At 41.4% G+C, this 18,288-nt stretch overlaps 1 protein-coding gene across 3 annotated transcripts in view; it reads right to left on the bottom strand.

Moving 5' to 3' along the window:
• stk32c (serine/threonine kinase 32C) overlaps positions 1-18,288 on the bottom strand; it is a 25,868-nt gene extending 7,580 nt beyond the window's left edge. The window contains exons 1-5 of one of the 3 annotated variants that reach the window (XM_088385894.1): positions 17,840-18,288; positions 10,806-10,861; positions 6,371-6,522; positions 2,109-2,282; positions 129-166 (exon numbers count right to left, since the gene is read on the bottom strand). In XM_088385894.1, coding sequence (XP_088242020.1) covers positions 129-166; positions 2,109-2,282; positions 6,371-6,522; positions 10,806-10,861; positions 17,840-17,921 — 502 coding nt within the window. In that variant the 5' untranslated portion in view covers positions 17,922-18,288. Of the gene's footprint in view, positions 1-128; positions 167-2,108; positions 2,283-6,370; positions 6,523-9,088; positions 9,203-10,805; positions 10,862-12,319; positions 12,395-17,839 lie in introns of those variants that run through there. The other 2 variants (XM_088385896.1, XM_088385895.1) reach the window with 2 other exon arrangements.

Genomic DNA, 18,288 nt, shown 5'->3' with positions numbered 1-18,288 from the left:
TTAGAATCATTCATGAATTATCTAGATGAGCAAAATGACAAAAGGAGAACATCATTAGACATCCTCCCATGGTGCGCTTCCCACTCAACATTAAACATCTATACGTATCAGATATTAAACATCCTTACCTTGCTCATCCAAAAGAATGTTGTCTGGTTTGACGTCTCTAAAGGAACACAAACACAACATCCGTAATAATGACTTCATTCAGAACATCAAGGCGATGCCATGTCAGTCATGTCATTTTTCATTGCACTGTTGCACTGGAATGAAATGTGAATTAATATGTTGTGTATATGAAAACCTGTGGGAGTTGATTCAAGATCTATGGACAATAAGTGTGAAATACATTTTGCAAGTATGAGCATGACTATCAGATGACGTTTTCATCCTTCATTAAAAAGAATGCACCAGAAGACCCCACGGACACTGGCGCTGATTTGTCAGCACATGGCTCAATATTAGTCAAGCATGCTAGTGATGCATCATATTTTAGCAGCTCCCAGGCAAACCAAATGATTAATGTGGTGTGGGATGCCAAACTAATTATACTATACACACTACTTTGCATAACACAAACATTTGTGGAGCCATTACTCCCAATGTTCTAAGACCCAAATGTTAAAATTGGCCCTCAAAAAAAAAAAAAAAAAAATGGAAGGGATGCTGTTATGATCTTGCGGACTGGAGGGGCATACATGCATATTCATAGGAGAACTTCAGAGAAGTTCAGCTACACTAATAACCCATGTAGCACGATAAAAAAAAAAACCCTCAGGATTTCTTCATTGTTAACCAGAAATGCCTCTAGTGAGAAGAAATCAAGTGAGACAAGATGTTGCTGCATTAAAATCCTGATGGAGACTACACAAGAGGGACTCATCCCTTTGCCTTCTTCACCAAAAGAAGAAATTTTGCCTCCTTGGGCATAGCAGCAGCAGCAGCAGCAGCAGCAGCAGCAGCAGCAGCTGACTGTTGCTAGGAGACCAGAGACCTTCTTCCTTCAGCTAGTGCAGTAAAATAATTGTACGGTATTCTCCTGTCAAAAACTTGCAGGGTGGAACAAAACGGAGAAGCTCGGGGTGGCTACGGTTTGGATTAGGGCTGCGAGAGCAGACTGTGACAAAAAATGCAAAAGGACTTTTCAGGTACTGGCACTATTGGCTCAGTGTGTCACCTATCAACAGTAAATATATACGTATGTATACCGATTTTTCTTCAAATGTATATATCGGGCTTAAAAGCTTCCCGTGCAGATGGATCCACACAAGTGTACTGTTGTGTAGCTGCACACACTCAGATGGTACACCGCAGCTCCAATGAGTGTTCTGAACAAGGTTCAAACTCTTTTTCTACCTCCCGTGGTTCCAAATCTGGGTCTGCAGGGAACTAGCTCTTTCACCAGCTAACAATTAACGGTGTGCTCAGCATATTTGAAAACAAAGGCTGCAGACTGAATGCCCACCGTGGCTGCATGCGACGAAATGATCTGGTTATCTAACATATACGTAGGGGACCTTTCAATCAAAATGATAAAGGATCCGAATGACATACTGCCTATGAATTATGAGTGAACAATATGACTTTCAGGTTATCTGTTCAGACAGATTCATGAAAACACAGACGTCATTCACACCAACTGTCGATATCATTTCAAACCAAAATAGACATAACAGCAGAAAATAGATTCAGTTGAGAAAAACAGTTTTATCCCCGAGCCAAAGTTTCCCTCAAACTGCCTCATCCAGACGACATCATGATATGAAACATAGCCACAAAATAATAATGGTGCGGCCGTCATTGCGTTCTAACTTGACAGTGAAAAATCCCAGGCAGGCTACCGAGATAGCGAGAGCACGTGTTCTCCACCTCTATTGGTCGCTTAAAGCTGGGATTAGTTTCACTCCATGCCTGCCCAACTCAGTTTGCCAGCAGTTGTTTTGAACGTTATCGCCCTTTTCATTCCACTGACATTCCTGTCAACACATTCTTCCTGGCTGCCATCTGTGACGCTGCACAACGCGAGCATCGAAAGCTGCTTCTTGCCGATGGGATTCACAAGAACGTATGGAAAATGCAGGGATGAAAATAAGAGGCCGACTTTGTACCTGTGGATGATGTGCTGGCTTTGCAGGTAGTCGAGTGCAAGTGTCATCTCGCAGAGGTAAAGCTTAACGGCATCTTCACTGAACGGGACACTCTGCTGCAAATGGTAACGAAGGTCTCCTCCGAGCAGGAGATCCACCACCATAAACATGTCCTCCTCATCCTGGAATGAGTACCTGGGGTCCGGTTTACGGATGGAAAGGGAGAAGGACACAGGATAAAGTCACCACTGTTTTTTTGTTTTTTTTAAGCTGTGCACAAAAAGCAAAGACACACTCCATGCAATTAGAGAAAACATGCATCACTCGCTTGATTTGATTTGTTTATATTTTTTAAAACCCAAAATGAGTTTGTTGGGATGTGTGGATAAAATGCACCTTACATCTGAGAGAGTAGTGGTTCAATTGACAATGCGGCCCATCTTTGCTTAACGTGACTTCATTGGAAACTGCTTTTGCTCCAAAGTTGACACTTTGGTTTATCAGGCTTACTTAACCATGCACATCAAATTAAAACACAGGCTTTCCGAGAGAGGCTGGGGATTTGAAATGCTTCACGTCATGATTTCTGCTCCATAAACTGACCAATCCATTAAACACATGGGCGAACAACCTGGATCCGACCGAATTCAAGATATCATTTTTCCAACCCTGCAACTATGAGGAACGGATGCTATTTTATTTGAAATTTAGAATGAAAATTAATCCAAAGACCAACTGCACATGCCCTTGCTCCAAAGAGAGGAAAAAACATTTCAAGCAGTGTTTGGTGCCACTTCTGAAAGCCTTTGACTTGTTCTTGACTTTCATGTGATAGGACCGATAATGGCTTGTTCTGCTTTGTGTTGCTACTAAATAATTCAAAATGACATTTCCTACTGCATATAAATGGCTGACCAGTGATACAGAAGCCAAGATGCAAAGATCATCTTCAGTGTTGTCGCAGATGGCCGGCCCCAGGATGCACAATGGCTCACTGTCACCTGTTTATCACCTCATCTAACTCACAGGAGCCTCTTGACAAGATAACTTCCTCTGCTCTGGCACACCCCACATTCAACTAGCACATAACATTTGTTTGGAAAATTGCATAGAAAGCAAGTTATTAAAAGTTCCTGAATCAAATTCAGTCAAGAGCCAATGCATTGAGGGGGAAAAGAAAATCCTGTCACCTAATCACAACTGTAATGATGTTTTTTTGGTGTGTCCTACACAATCAAAGGCTGTTGTGAATGATTGTCAGCAATCTGAGGTGGCAGATGTGTTCAAAAGCAGTAAGAGGGCACTTGGAAACAAGACTGGCCTGCTTTAGTCACACTGACGAAAAGTGGAAGGTTCTGGCAAGAAGGCGACCGAGGAAAGGGCTGAAATAATCAGGCCACGGTGACAAATGAGCACGGGGAGGCAGGGAATGGGGAAGAGAAGAGTTTGGCGCCAAAGAAAAATGACAATTTGCTATCCCTTTGCCTGTGTTTGGTCTGCAAAGTTAAGGCGGCCTACATAACATTGACGATAGTCTAATTGGAAGTGACGGAATCGTCTTGCAGGTAACTCAGAGGATTTCCCCCACAGTGTGACTGAGCACTCTTCCTGCTTTCAAAGCCTGAAAACAAAACAACTAGTGTACACTTGCAGGTGCCCTACTTTTTCCCATTTGTATTATGGCCGACAAATACAGCGGTTGTGGAAAAGTAGCAGCGACGTGTCGCCTAAAACCACCCATGTGCGTTTCAACACGACGTGCCAATTTTCAGGGAGGCATTCATGTCGAAATGTCAGCTTGTTATGAAATCTGACTGAGGCTATAAAGGGTTACTTTGTTCCCCAATTGCAAAAAGGACTTGTTTCACCCAAGCCTGAAATCAATATTCCTAATGGAGTCTGAGCAGGACGCAGCACATTTATCCACTACACTCCTCTTGTGCAATTGGATCGTGATGAAGGGGTGAATAAACAAGGGGAAAAACACCATCCTTCTGCACATCTCACACACACTCACTCTAAACGCTCTATCAATGGTTCAACGAAGCAAAGGCAACATACTTTGGGCGATGATTCTGTTGGGGGAAAAAAAGAACAAGGCTGTTTGAGCTATTTGCTGTCGTGCTCAAGGCAAAATGCCGTTTTCCAATAACCAACAATTCTTCAAGGGCCACAGAAGGGCCAAAGGTGACCTCTAAACTCTACGCTTGAAACACTTGAGCGAAAAAAAGAGTCAGTCATGTTGTAATCCTTGAAAAGTTCTGACACGTGTAGTACATACTATTCAATAGTCACCCCTCCAAGGTCATCCAGTTAACTCGGCTGTGTGAGGGGCTGACAGAGCAATTATTACAGTGTGTTGTAAAGTCAACATCAGCTCTGCTTAAGGCAGCTGATGGGATTCACAAGGTACCCTTTCAAAATCATTTGGCTCTGCAGCTACAGATGCCAGTACAAAACACAACTGGATGTCTCCAAGCCAGAATTAACTGCGTGTGGGTCAACGATGGAGGAAAGAAACCCTTGGAGAGCCTATTGAGTCTGTATATCCTCAAAATACTAGCCCAGCACTCGTTTCAACAACTCTTCTGTTTGCTCTCTCCATTAGTGGAGGAATCATTATTTCCTGTGACAGCTGGCTGGTGTGTTCCTGCAGATGTGTATTTGGCTCTCTCCTGGCACGGTCTCAAGAAAAGCACATCTAAAACCATATCAAGGCTGGAGCTTCTCACATGTTTGCTTTTGAGACGAGCGAGATCCCCAATTCCCCGGCGGCTCCATTGCACATGCATTCAAAATCGCTAAGCAACAGAAATTGCAACACCAAAGGGGTAAGCCCATGAACATGGGATGTGGCAGATCTATAGCGTATCTCCAGTCGTTACAAAACAAGGAGAAGATTCAATGCAATGCAGGTAATTGAGCATCTTAATAAATGATCTCTCATCAAACTAGGGCAGAAGTCAAATCACCTTGGAATAAAACACCTCGTTGTTACCTGCCAACATTCAGCGCTTGTGAATGTCAACAAAATAGAGCGCACTTCGTAACAGCTGTGCTTGGACTCCATCACGCAGCAGCGGTGCGCTGGCCTCCCGCATCTGAACATTTGACAAGTCCCATTTCATTTTGGTGAGAGCCAGCCAAATACCGCTGAGCTCGGAGCAACAGGAGTCAAGACAGCACTTCTGTTCGATGGCGCTACCTTGAAGGGTGACGTGATTTTGCCACCCTCCAAACATCATTTCAATCCTCTCGTTTCGGCAGCAGTCCAATTTTCACGAGTGGGCTGGATTTGCCCGTCACTCGGCGGCCGGATTTTTGCTTTTACATGCCGAAACTGAGCGCAAAGTGTGAAAAACAAGCAAGAGTCCATGAAAATGAAAAGCAATTTTTAGCGCATTGACACCCCCAGCAATCACGTAAACATTGGTCACAAGGAGATAACGCCATTGTCAACTTTAGGAGTAATGGGGGGGCTTTGTAATGCTTGTCACCATTATGGATTCAAAATGAGAAAGAAAGTGTCAGATTGTCAGCCGCTCCAAATTATGTAGGTATGATTGAGTACGGGTAGCAGCAGTAAGCAAAACATCACGGCCGTCACATGGCAAACTAGAACACGGAGGGCTTTGGCAGCCAAACTCTCGTGGTGGGAATTGAAGTATAAAAAAAGCTCATACTGTACACTGATTAAAATGGCTTCATCTCCTCAAGGTGGCTACAAGCATTCACAATTAAACTAAAATGCTTTGTCACTAACTGCATATTATGAGGCCGTCGTGCAGGATGTGTGAGAGACAAAATATCCTCGCTGAGTGTCTGCAAAAGATGGATGCACGCAATATCATGCTAGCAATTACAAGAGAGCTAAGTGCTTTGTGCAATATGCCATGAATGCCGTGCCAGGTCCCCAATTACATTTAGAAACGTGTCCCGCTCGGAGATGAGTGTTGAATAATGAAAGCGGCCGCCATTCATTGACTTAGCCAACTCGAGGGAGAAGTCAGGTCAATTCAAAGCACACTTATTACCAAATGGATTTGCATGAGTCCAAAATATCTTTTGTAAATGATCAAAGTTAATCATTGTGATCTTTGTTATGCATTTGCAAAAAAAAAAAAACGTTCCCCTCCTTGTGCCAAACAAAGTTTTTGCAGATGCATTCTATCCACAAAGAATGTATTTCAGGATTTAAGCGAGTATCTTTTGGCTAGACATGCATGCAGACAAGAGACAAAGCATTGCATTCCACATGAAAAGGGTAAAAACAAGATAGTCACCAGAGATTTACTAAAAAAATATGTTCAATTTCCTGTAGAATCTCGAGCTCTCTAAAGACGTTTCGGACCTCATCTCTTTCGATACATTGTTGTTTGTTCATGTACTTCATGGCGTACATCTTCTCTGTGTCCCTCTTTTGCACGATGCATACCTGGAATTGAAGTGGTGACACAATGGAGAGAAAAATGGAAAGGTCAGTCATCGATATCAAGCACAATCACTTAACACAGTATTTGATCAATATAGGGTTGACTTCCTCTTTAAAGACGACGTTGTGAGTGCCATCATGGCTTCTTCAGCGCGTACGGGTCACTTTGGGGATGCATATGTTCGTTCACACGCCAGATGGATTGAGGTTGCGTTGCATATGTCATGTGAACTAACAATCCCAAATGAGCATTAAGACCTGCATTCTGAACATCGCCTATCAGTTTATTGGCTTTTTTTTTTCTTTTGGACAACGATCACCATTACAATACATAGCTCCAGGTCAGCCCTGATCATCTCGCTCATCTCGCTCATCACGGACCCAGTTTCTCTTTGCCCAAAGCAAGGCCATCTGCACTTCATCGTGCTACGGGGGAGTCTAAATACAGCCTTTAAACTCTTGCAAACCAAATGTTGAAGAGCTTTCCTCTTTTATGGTAACTAAAAAAATCTTGAGACATAAGCAATAAACGATTTCTGTTGAAACCATATTCCATGTTAGTGTCATGTACTTTGGTTGGAAAGATGTTTCACTGGCTCAAAACAAAATGGTATGCGCCATTTGGGAGGAAAATCAAGGATTTGGAAATTCAATTTGATCGGCTGTCCATATTCTTATGAACGGGATTACGGTCAAGGATCGTTATTAGGTCTGAACCTATCAAGCGTGTACCGATAGCTCTTTCCTGCCTGGAATCATTAAGATTTGGTCAGCGCGGTAAAATGATAAAAGTTCAAAAGGATTTATTCATATATTCATGGAGACTATAAGAAATCTCGTGCATTAAACTGGCTTATTGTGGAGAAGGCAAAATCAATAGTCCAGAAATATACCACTCCAATGTCTTCAAAGCTATTTGCATATAAATGGAGACATTTTCACCTGAACTGGAAACTGTATGAAAAACACATTGAAGCAATGCTCTGTGAAGTCTCGCTTTGGGGACAAAAGAGACCACCGCAGTCATTCAGCAATAGTTGACTCAAAAGTTGCAATTTGAAATTAACAGCGGTTAAGTTGCTGTTTACTAGTTTTCCCACCTTCATGAACGCAAGGGACATGGTAGAGGGGGAATCCTGAAAATCTGTTTTGAGCAGCTGTGTTTACAAACAGGAAGTTGCAGTCCAGGTGGTTGAGCGCTGCTGCTGCTGCTGCTGCTGCAGCTGATGCATCATGAAAGGAAAATTGGTTGATTGTTTTTGTTCAATCAATAGTGTAGTGTATGGCGCCGCCGAGTGAGATGCTGTCACATTGTTGCCTGTAATCTTTGACCAGCAGCTGCACACAGCACCTGTTTAACTCTCCCAAATAGCTTTTTGGAGGTGGCCAGATAGACAGCCATGTGCACGCACACACGCACGCACACAAAAAACAAATTGATTTTACTCGGGACCCAACGATGTCTGTCTCATCGCTATCCTCAAAGACAGGCGGCCCAAATAGATTCAATTTGACATCATAAAAGCTTCATTAGTCACATTTAATAGTTTTGATCGCTGGAGCATGACAGTAACTTTTCCTTTGTCTTAGGGCATTTATTCCTAATTAGCATGAAGAAAGGAGAATCACACTAATCACAGCAGGTCCCTTCCTAAAATCACAAGTCAGCCATGATGAGCAATTAAACAAATGCTGTGCATTTAAAAATTCATAAAGAAAAAAAATGAGTCTATAAAATGGCTATAAAGGAGACAGGGAATAGCTTAACCTTTAAAAAGTATATATATATGATTTCAAAATAAATAGTTTTATTCCATATTTGTTTCCAAATACAACTTTCCTAAGCTGGAAATACCCGTAAACTCCTCAGTTCGGGTTGGTAGCAAATTTACATAATATTCGTCGCAATCATTTCCGGCAGATTTATCTGCAATAACAATCAATTGAATAGCGAAAAGCAATATAGGAAGGATTGTGACATGGCAAAGCCATTTTAAATTACCCGTCATCAGATCTGTATATCTACCGAGTATCAGAAAATTACTTTTTTTACTCACAAGTCGTATATTGACGCTTTGAAAGCTTCATGCGGGAGCAGAACATTCATTCAGTAAAGAAGCCCAGCATTATTACAATAGGTTTGAGTTACAAAGTACTACTTTTGTGTTTTGTCTAGATCGTAATAATGGAGAAATGATTTAATGAGTTCCCTCAAAGGCATTGCCGGCCGGCTGGCCGGCCGGCCGGCATTACCATTTGTTCTGCTTAGCCAATTCTCGGCGCTGCGCTATAACACAGTGTGAAATATACTGCACGGTGAGAGATGACATCCATCATTCTCCAATTACGTTTGTGGATTGATGTTAGGACAAATATTGCCAGTGAGCAGTACAGTGATCCCTCGCTTCAAAATCTGAAAGATTTGATTGCTTTTTTCCCCACATTTCTGATTCTAATTATAAAATGTTCATCATGTCCTTTTTTTAAAGGCATCAAGTGACCTGCCTGAAGGCTTGTTGAGCAAATAGAAAAAAAAACAAATCTAACAATGGCTTAATCATCTTCTGACCTTTCCAAAGGAACTGGTGTCTTCCGACATGACGAGGTGTTGCTGCTTCTCCCTGTCTCACTTTGTCTCTCCACTCCCACTTATTAAACCTCGACTTCACACCAGGTCCTAATGAGCACTTACTACGACTGGTGAGTGAGTGAGTGAGTGAGTGAGTGAGTGGATAGGCGGGATTTGAAAGTATCCACCAGCTGAGCTTTTGCATCACTACTGACCGTCCTTGTCTTAATGCATCAACCTCCCTCTGTTGCCCTTTCTGTTTGTTTTCTTTTTCCGTCCGACTCTTGGTATCAAGGAGCTGTCACTAAACTCCTGTCAGTGTCAATGACTGTCACGTCTCGATGTTTTTACTCCCCCTGAGTGCTTCATGTGAAGGCCTTAATGAGCCCTGCGGATGTGAAAGCTGTCTCCAAGTACTGAGGGGGCTGACACACATGGGGGGAAAGGTAGAAGATGGTCGGGCAGGCAATTATCTTCTCAGTGGCGCTGCAAGGCCACTAGAGAAGGCGGGCAGGCGGGCAAGCGTGTCTTCCAAATGCGCTGGCGTCCAACCTCAACTCCTGTGGCTAGAATCGCCGCAACCTACCAATCATTTCTTGTCCAACTGGAGATACAAAGGATGAGAGAGGATAGATAGGAAGCCGGAGATTGGAAACAACGAATGTGGACGGACATTTCTTTTCACCATTTGAAATTGTGAGAGTTACAAAAAAGGAAAAATAACATGAATGTAGGAATGACTGGACTTGGAAAGGAAATACTGGACATGCTGTTTTATGGGTTAGGGTTATTTCTTAGGGTCATATTTTATTGAGTCTTTACTCAATAAAACGTATTGATTTTTCGACTGTGGGAGGAACATGTCCTCTTCTGCCGTGATGCTGCTTTTAACTCAACCGCCGGACGACACAAATCATATCTTATGATTTATACATGTTTGGAAGACCCCACTTGGGTCTCTCCCTTCGGTGTCAGAAAGAAAGTGACAGCAGCTTGGTGGAACAAAGGAATACATCACATTAACATAATTTTGCATGGTAATGTATTCAGCATTGGGAATGACTTTCCACAAAAGAGAGAGACATATTTTGTTTAGAGACGAGCAAAACGGAATGAATTTGCAAAAACATGCAGCGACTGAAAAGCTTAACAAATATTTGCCACCGTATTTAGGATTCAAACTGAAGATAAACTACGATAATCTCTCGAGCCCAATTGTGTTGACACACACACAGCATCACGTCTCACCCGGCCGGGTTTTACTTCTTAACACTCGCGCATTTTTTTTCCCACAAAAATGTATCCTAACATTGTGACGCGTGACCATCAAAATGGACAAAAAGAACTGCTCCAATTTGTTTTTACAACGCAGCTCACACACACACACACACACGGGAGCCAAGTTGCTTTATTGAGCACAAGCAGACAGTATCGTACTGCTCTGTAATTAAACGTAGATATGGGTCAAAACTCCCAGCAGGTTTGCTGGCATGGGCTGAAAAGCAAATGGACTCTCCTCTAAGTGACTTTTATTAATTAGTCTTTCAAAGTCAGAAAATAATACATCTTGTAAGCTTAATGTAATGGGAAGTCCAATGCAATCAGAAGTTGTCTCGCTTCTTGGCAGAGAAAAGGACTGCGCTCGCCAGCGGGTACACAACCCACGACTATTGGATATCAACCGTGCACAAAATACAGGAGTACTTAAAAAGCTTACCTTTCCAAAGCTGCCCTTCCCGATTGCCCGCAATATCTGAAAGTGGTCAAAATTCACTGCAAAAAAAAAAGAAAAGGCATTTAATCACTATAAAATTTGTCGCAATACAGAGCAATAAACACATTAGCAAGAAAGTCAAAGTCCTTGTTATAGCTGGACGGATAAAATGTTAATAATAACTTTGGATAATATATATAGAGACATTTGTGCAATGGAGCTAACAGTAAGACATCATTTAATATTGAAAGTTCAACAGAGTGCCTTGAGGATAGCTGAGAGTGATGAAAGAACAAACAGAGAGCATCCATTCATAAAAGACAATCAACAAAGAACACGCAGGCACACATGAGCTTCAGTCACCTTCAGTGATATATCCTTCAAGTGTTTATGGAAATTACTTCCAATCATGCATATACTACAAATTGCCTTTATAATTGATGTCTCTCACCAGAGAATGCTAATCAACTCAAGTAAACAGCCTCACACACACAAAAAAAACAATTGATAGTGTGTACTCTCCTTAAAGGCTAAAAATAGGATAGTACTTGGTTGGAAAAAACTTACAGATAATAAAAAATAAAATATAGTATAAAAAAATATATATTTTATATATATGAAATATATATATCTTCCGCAAGAAAAATGATCTTTTCCTTGGAGGAGCGCTAATAAAACTATGGGAAAGATGATTCGTTTTCCCAGGTTTGGCTAGACGCTTTACAAAAGACTGACCAGTCCCTGCAGCATGCAGCGTAACAGGATTTCATCTATCAAAGAGAATGTGAAAGAACAACATCTTCCCCTGTTGCCTTAGGAAGCTGCTGACACACCAGGGTGATATGCTGAGTGGGCACCCGTTGGCGTCTGCAATGGGAGATTGGCTCCTGTGGAGGAGCTGCTACTGGCAACAAGCCATGTCATGGTGGACATTGGAGAAAAATGAAATCGGAATTAACAAATGTGCATGTAAAATTCCACAAGCTTTGCGTTAACGAAATATCATTCAGAAAGCAAAAGTGCTAGTGTGTCATCTATCAATTAAATTTCTACCCACAACATCACATTGTCCATTATGTGGCCTCCAGTTTCACCCTGAGGAAGCTACTTAGTGCAAAAAAAAAAAAAAGAGAATCCCTACATGATCAATAAAGTGGACGAGGTATACAGTTCCCCTGTCAGCTGCTACCCAAGTATTGAGCCGAGCTCCGACTCGACCGAGAACTTCGAAAGGGGCAAAGCATTGTCTAATGGGGGCAACCTGATATCTTTGATGTGTCGGTAATCCCATTAGGATTAAGAGTACCGCTGTCGTACCGCTTCTGTATATTCGAGGTCCATTTTAACGACAGTCCAATGAGACTTTCTGCATTTTACATTTTTAATGAGGCAATTGCAAAAATACAAATGGTACATTTTCAATCAGGAAATTACAAAAATAAAAGTTTGAACTGAGCATTTCTTCTAAACCCTTAGTCATGGATGAAAGAAAAAATAGATAAGTTTGACATGCGTACATATTTGATAGTGGCCGAGGCATCCCTTGGTGCGCCGCTCTGACGCATTTAATTATCTAAATTGTATCTCGGCTGCGTCCAAGCATGCACCTTCTTGGCAATAAGCCGCTTGCGAGGGTTCTCTCTGAAAGAAACGGGCGGGCGCATAAATCTTAGCTTGCCTGTTATGTCTCTGATGTGCCAATCTTTTGAGGAATGCTGCATAAAGACGCTTACAAAAGGAAGCTCATGTGAAGCCTGTGACTGAAATGCAAACTAACTGTATAGATAAGTCGTGTGGAATGTGATCTTACCTCCCCCTGGAATCGATACCTTCCTGTTCTGCCTTTTGAAAATCCACATTTGGGCTACCTTAGCCTCAGCCCACTTAGTATGAGACGTGCATACAATGCAATAAAAGTAAAGCAGAAACACACAGCCTTGTAAGAATGAGGCCGCATTACAGAGGGAAGTTTTTGAGGGATTTCAAGATTCAGCAGACACCCACATTGAGTGTTACGAGTACCAACGAGGATCAACGCAAACACCAAACTAACTTCCTCTGTGTGATAACTTCAGATTTTCTATGCAGCAGCTAGCCAGGGCTGAGAGTCAACGTTGGATGCGTATCACAAACATGTCAACTTTGAAATTTCATTCGCTGCAGGGATTTTATTGCCCCTTTAAAGATGCTGAAAAAATTAGTACTGTGACCTTCCGCTGATGTTTGATCTTGAATGCATCTTGAATCCTTGGAATACTCAGCTGAATGGTGATGAAGGATATTGTGGCTTCATTGATAGGCAAGCTCCGTTTCTGAGATGCTTCTTATGCAAGACTAAATTTGAATTGAAAAAAAGTGAGAATATTTAAAAATCTGTGGAACTCTGTCTTAAAAATGACGGTGTTGTGTTTCGTCATGAACCAAAGACATCTCAAATATACTCTAGTGGCCGAAAGCCACTTTTGATGAGTCGGTTTACTTAAATCACTATTACCACGGAGCTGCCAACATCATTTTTTTTTTCTTTGATCACCACTGTAGCATAGTCACTGAGCTCTCTAAACGGCGCTCATAAATATTCATCAGCACTACATAGCTCGTTATCAATGAGGTGCAACAGTTTCAGTAATGGCTCTCAAATGATAATTGGACAAAAATGAGGTGATTCATACGAGGGCTGCGTCAGGGTAAAACTAACAACATTTTCAGCACCACGTGAAGAGAAGCAGGCCAGCGCGAAACGGACTGGAGCTTTTCATAGGCAACATGATCAAATAATGGATTATTAGTTGCGCTTCTGCATTACTGCGTCTCCAATAATCGAATTGGAGGCCCGAGGTTAGCAAGATATGCTTTGGGTAGGAGGCAAATGTGATTACGGACTTACAGCATGTAAACATTGCTCTTAAAGCCACCCTGTGATTGCATTTTGGGTAGAAGTACACGCTGATTTACATGATATAATGAAATCATCTCCCACAAATGTAAACTCCAAAACAAAGCCCTAGGCAAGTGCAACACAAGTGAACTCAAACAAAAGGCCAAGGATGGAGGGAGAGAGGCAGGGAGGGAGGGAGGGAGGCGGAGCCTGAGACTGGCCGCTCTGCCTTGTCCTCCGGCAGTGATGTGAAGAGCACAGTCACCTTCTTGCAACCTCGTTTTATATGGAGAGCCACTTTCCAAGAGAAATGCTCCTATTTTGCTGCCAGTGATTCATTAAAATATAGTGGTCCTTTCCAAAATAATAAAACTAAATTGAAGTATCGTAATGTTTCAAACAACTTGCCCCAATGTACTGGAAGCAGATTAGGTTGGCATTCCTCGTCTATTGCGCCGGAAAAAAAATGTTAAGTGAAAGCATTCTTATTCAATACTTGACTCTGGAGTGGGTGGCAGAAGCAGATGTATGCGTTTATCCTCCATCATTGTCAGACAAAAAAAAAAAAAAAAACTCGGGCCCATTGGGGACAAATCAGACTGGCTTATTATGTCATCTTCTAAATTCTGCAACAAAGCCTGAACAAGTCAAATGAAGACACAGTGTGGCCAACGAAGCACATAGTCTTGCAAATGTGAAAAAGGAAAAAATAATAATACTGTTGACCTAAATGTATATGGCAGTATTTTGAGTTGAGACAAACAAATACGCAAGAAAATGATTATTCTAAGCAAGCTGCATTAACCGTGACATGAAAACGATCCAGAAGGAGAAAAAAAAAAAACGTGTGAAAAGTATAATTGGTCTCTGAGGGCGATCCTGTTTTATGTTGGACTAGCTCCACACATAAAAGAGTGTACCTAATGAATAGGACGACAATCTCCAGCATTTAGATGTGTCACTCTTGCTGATTTAGTCATTGTTCTCTGTTTGCAGCCCAAAATATCCCAACGGTTCATTTCAGGTTCCTCGACAGGAATTCTCACCATTGCTACATCGCTTTTTTTTTTTTTTTTTATCATGAATTTACAGTAGTATTGAAATTGCAGCAGTGGGAATAGATTGGGGATAGCCCAAAAGAAACAGTATATTTCCCTGGGAAATAAAAGCGAGCCCAGCAGATGTTTCGCCGATGGTTTCCTAAGAGAATTGTAAAATGGCCGTGTCAGGAAGAAAAGGCTCGCTTTGGAATATACTTTCTGCCATGTCACACTTTTAATCCCTGGAGTAATTTGACCAAAGGAAAAAAAAAGTGACAGACATGTTATTAAGACCCTTGGGAAGTGTTAGAATTAGTGGAAAAAAAAAAAAGACCAAATATTTCTAATTGAAATGGTGCGTCAAGCTGGGGTGCTTTATTGGATTGTGATTCAACCTTTAAATTGTAAGTTTACATTAAGAGCACAGAGTGGAAATAAATTATGAAAAACCCTCACTCCCTTGCTTTCTTGTTCACATGCCATTGTTTCTCCAACTAATGCACTTAATGCATTTTCTCAGGAGTGCTATTTCCCATGACAATAAAAGCTTTCTCGTCATATGCTCAAAGGACTTTTCTGATTTTCAGTCATGTTTAGGTTTTTACAAGTTAACATTTTCCATAGAGAAAAGGTTATGGCCTTTCAACAATGGACTTCTACTTTGCAGTCTCTGAGCAACATTTCAGCAAAAAGTGTCAAATTGTTCAACCCAAATTGTCCAACTACATTTTTCCAACTTCAACTTTCTTTGACATTTGATCTTGTTCACTTTTGTAAGCACTCTACAACAGTTTGTCTGTTTGTTGTTGCTGTTTACAAAATCATTCGATGCCATCATTCTGATTGCATTCCTTACATCTTGCGCTCCATCCGATGGCTACAGCCAATGCTGCTGGTTTTGTGTAAGAGGCCAGTAGCTGGAGGCAGTCCAATAAAAGCAGTGAAAACTGGGAGTTTGTAACACAGATGAAAGCAAGTGGGTGTCTGGGCATTCAGTGCAAGTAATCAGCCATCTCTCTGCAGCTATCTTTATCCTCAACAAAATCTGCTTTCATTGCCTCATACACTTATCCTTGACGGGAAGAGCAGTCACGCACACTTAGACATTCAGGCAGACGCACACGCGCACAAGTGCACAAAACAAGAATGGAGGGAGGCTTATTGTCCACATAAGTGGAAATTTGCCTTTGAGCGAGGAGTCTCAAAAGCACACAACTCAATATTGAGACGCACAAGAACAATCACGTGTACATTTCAACAATGGTGTCGTCAAAGGTATCAATCCAAAAGCTGTGAGCTGTCATCGTAAAACATGATCTGCACAGGCGGTGTTTTAAATGACTTTCATGTGCTCTGCTAAGTGACATGATTCATGACATCGGTATTGGTGGAGCCCGTCAGTTTGAGATTGTCTCACAAAAAGAAAATCCAAAGAAAAAGACATCTCCTGTTACAGCTTTGGCACTACTTTGACCGATGTAATTCTTAGAACAGAATAAAAAATATAAAAAATAATGTAAAATAAACTAATTTTACTGGAGAATTTTCAGAATGAGTTGACCTTGTCTACTTCATTATGTTTGCTGTTTGAGTAACTATTTATGATAATAATGATAAAACCCTTAAGGGGAAATGAAATTGCACAACACATTATACCAGAGCACACACAAAGCTCAGAAGAAATACTGCCAGCCCAGTTTTCATTTTTGTAGACCACATGCTCTTCATGAGATTTCCAAGCAACAGAGCTAAAACGCTGGCAGCCACAGAAGACACCATCAACAACCCTTGACAATGTTCCTTATCAGTGCACTGGATGAAAGACAATCTGCTGCTTCACAAACTCCAGAATCTTCTTCACTTGTAAAGTTTTCAAGGAGAGCAGACTGGCATTAAGGGTAAATAACTTTCAATGCTTTGTAATTAAAGCAAATGAATTAGAAAGAGCACTCAAGAGACACAACTCTGCCAAAGACTGATTGTTGGCCACGAACCTGCACACACTCACACACACACGCACAGATAACCTGAGGCTATGGAAAATAATCTGTTCAAAAACAGCGATTTGTGGTGTCATCTCAGGGTGATGATAAATAACAAACAGCCTCATGGACAAAATCTCTTCAATCTGAGCTGATTTATACAACAGTTGATGCTATGACCCATATGTGAATTGGAGAGTAATGGAAGAAGAAGAAAAATAGTTGAGTTCTATTATGATTAACTTTGAATGTATGGAAGTTATCTTCTTTTAACACTTGAATGGCTGAAATTCAACAATGATCTCTTGGAATTTTTTTCAATATGTCGCAGTACTGTCCCACTTTATCACAAGCTTCTTAGAAAATGAGATGATACCAAATTTACAAAGACATTATTGTAGGGATTGCAGTTGTTTGCCAATGACTCAACTTCAGAAAAAGATAATTAAATGCATGGTGCTGTCTGCAGGTTATTTTATTTTATTTTTTTCACATTTCAGGACACTTTTTTTAAACTTTCACAACTGTCAGGGGTGTAAAAATATTTCTTCTGAATATTGCCTTGCATGATGTGCAAAAAAAGATGCTTAAATTGGTTATTCCTTGCAGCCATGGAAGCTGTGGACTACTGGAGGCAACATAACCATATCCTGCGGTGAAATGACCTCATTTACTCAAGTTGTCCCTTGAACTGCCTTGACCACCGAAGCTCTGTACTTTATCATCAAGATTCAGCAGGGGACTTCAGAGAGAGATTTTCCACACTGACAAGCCATCATGAATTAACATTAATTCCATGCATGACATTAATCTTGCCTTATTAATGCAATTAACTAGTTTCTGTCTCAATGGGTTCATGCCAAGCATAGACATTTTTCAGAGTGGGTGCTATGCAACACTTGTCATTGCAGGTACTGAAAGGAAAATAGAACAATGTTATATGAAGGCAAAACAATCGGTGCGCAGTTTGTCTTCCTTCCAAAGAAACTTGGTCAACTCTGCAGGCTGCAGCAACCTCTCAAGCTAATGCTAATTACCTGAAAATCGATGACAGACGATGTAAACAAAATAATGACAAGCATGCACGATGAGTAAAAACTCCGAAAGGAGTGTTATTTGCACTTTGTCATCACTTACCATCTTCCTTTTCGTCAAAAACGGGTCTCTTTGAAGAACTATTGGCTCCCATCCTCTTCTTCCACTTTCCCCAGTGAAACATTGATGCTCAGATAGCATTCCTCGCCTCTTGAAGAGAAACTACACCTCAGTGGGAGACTCAACGCTAAACAGGAAGAAATGGACACGCAAACCGAACCCGTTGTTTATTTGATTTTTTTGCATACCGCCCCGGTTACTAATATTATTTGGTCAGAGTGATGCATGTGCAGAGCGAGTTAAAGTCTGTTTTTTTTTCTGTTTTTTTTTTCTTAAGAGAAGCAAGCAACGGCGGTGTCGTGAAAATGTGTTCCACGGGCACGATAGGCTTGTCAATCGGTCTCGATCGCGTCCGGTCGTCTTCCGTAGTCCGTGAGAGGAAACCACACGGACTTTAACTCGAGCCTCTCGGGCTCCGAGTGAGAGGTGAG

The sequence above is a fragment of the Syngnathus floridae genome, chromosome 9 (genome assembly GCF_059516105.1).
Source record: "Syngnathus floridae isolate MCC-2025c chromosome 9, RoL_Sflo_1.0, whole genome shotgun sequence".
Lineage (NCBI taxonomy): Eukaryota > Metazoa > Chordata > Actinopteri > Syngnathiformes > Syngnathidae > Syngnathus > Syngnathus floridae.
The sequence above is the reverse complement of the archived record's forward strand: the minus strand, read 5'-3'. Positions and strand labels throughout refer to the sequence as shown.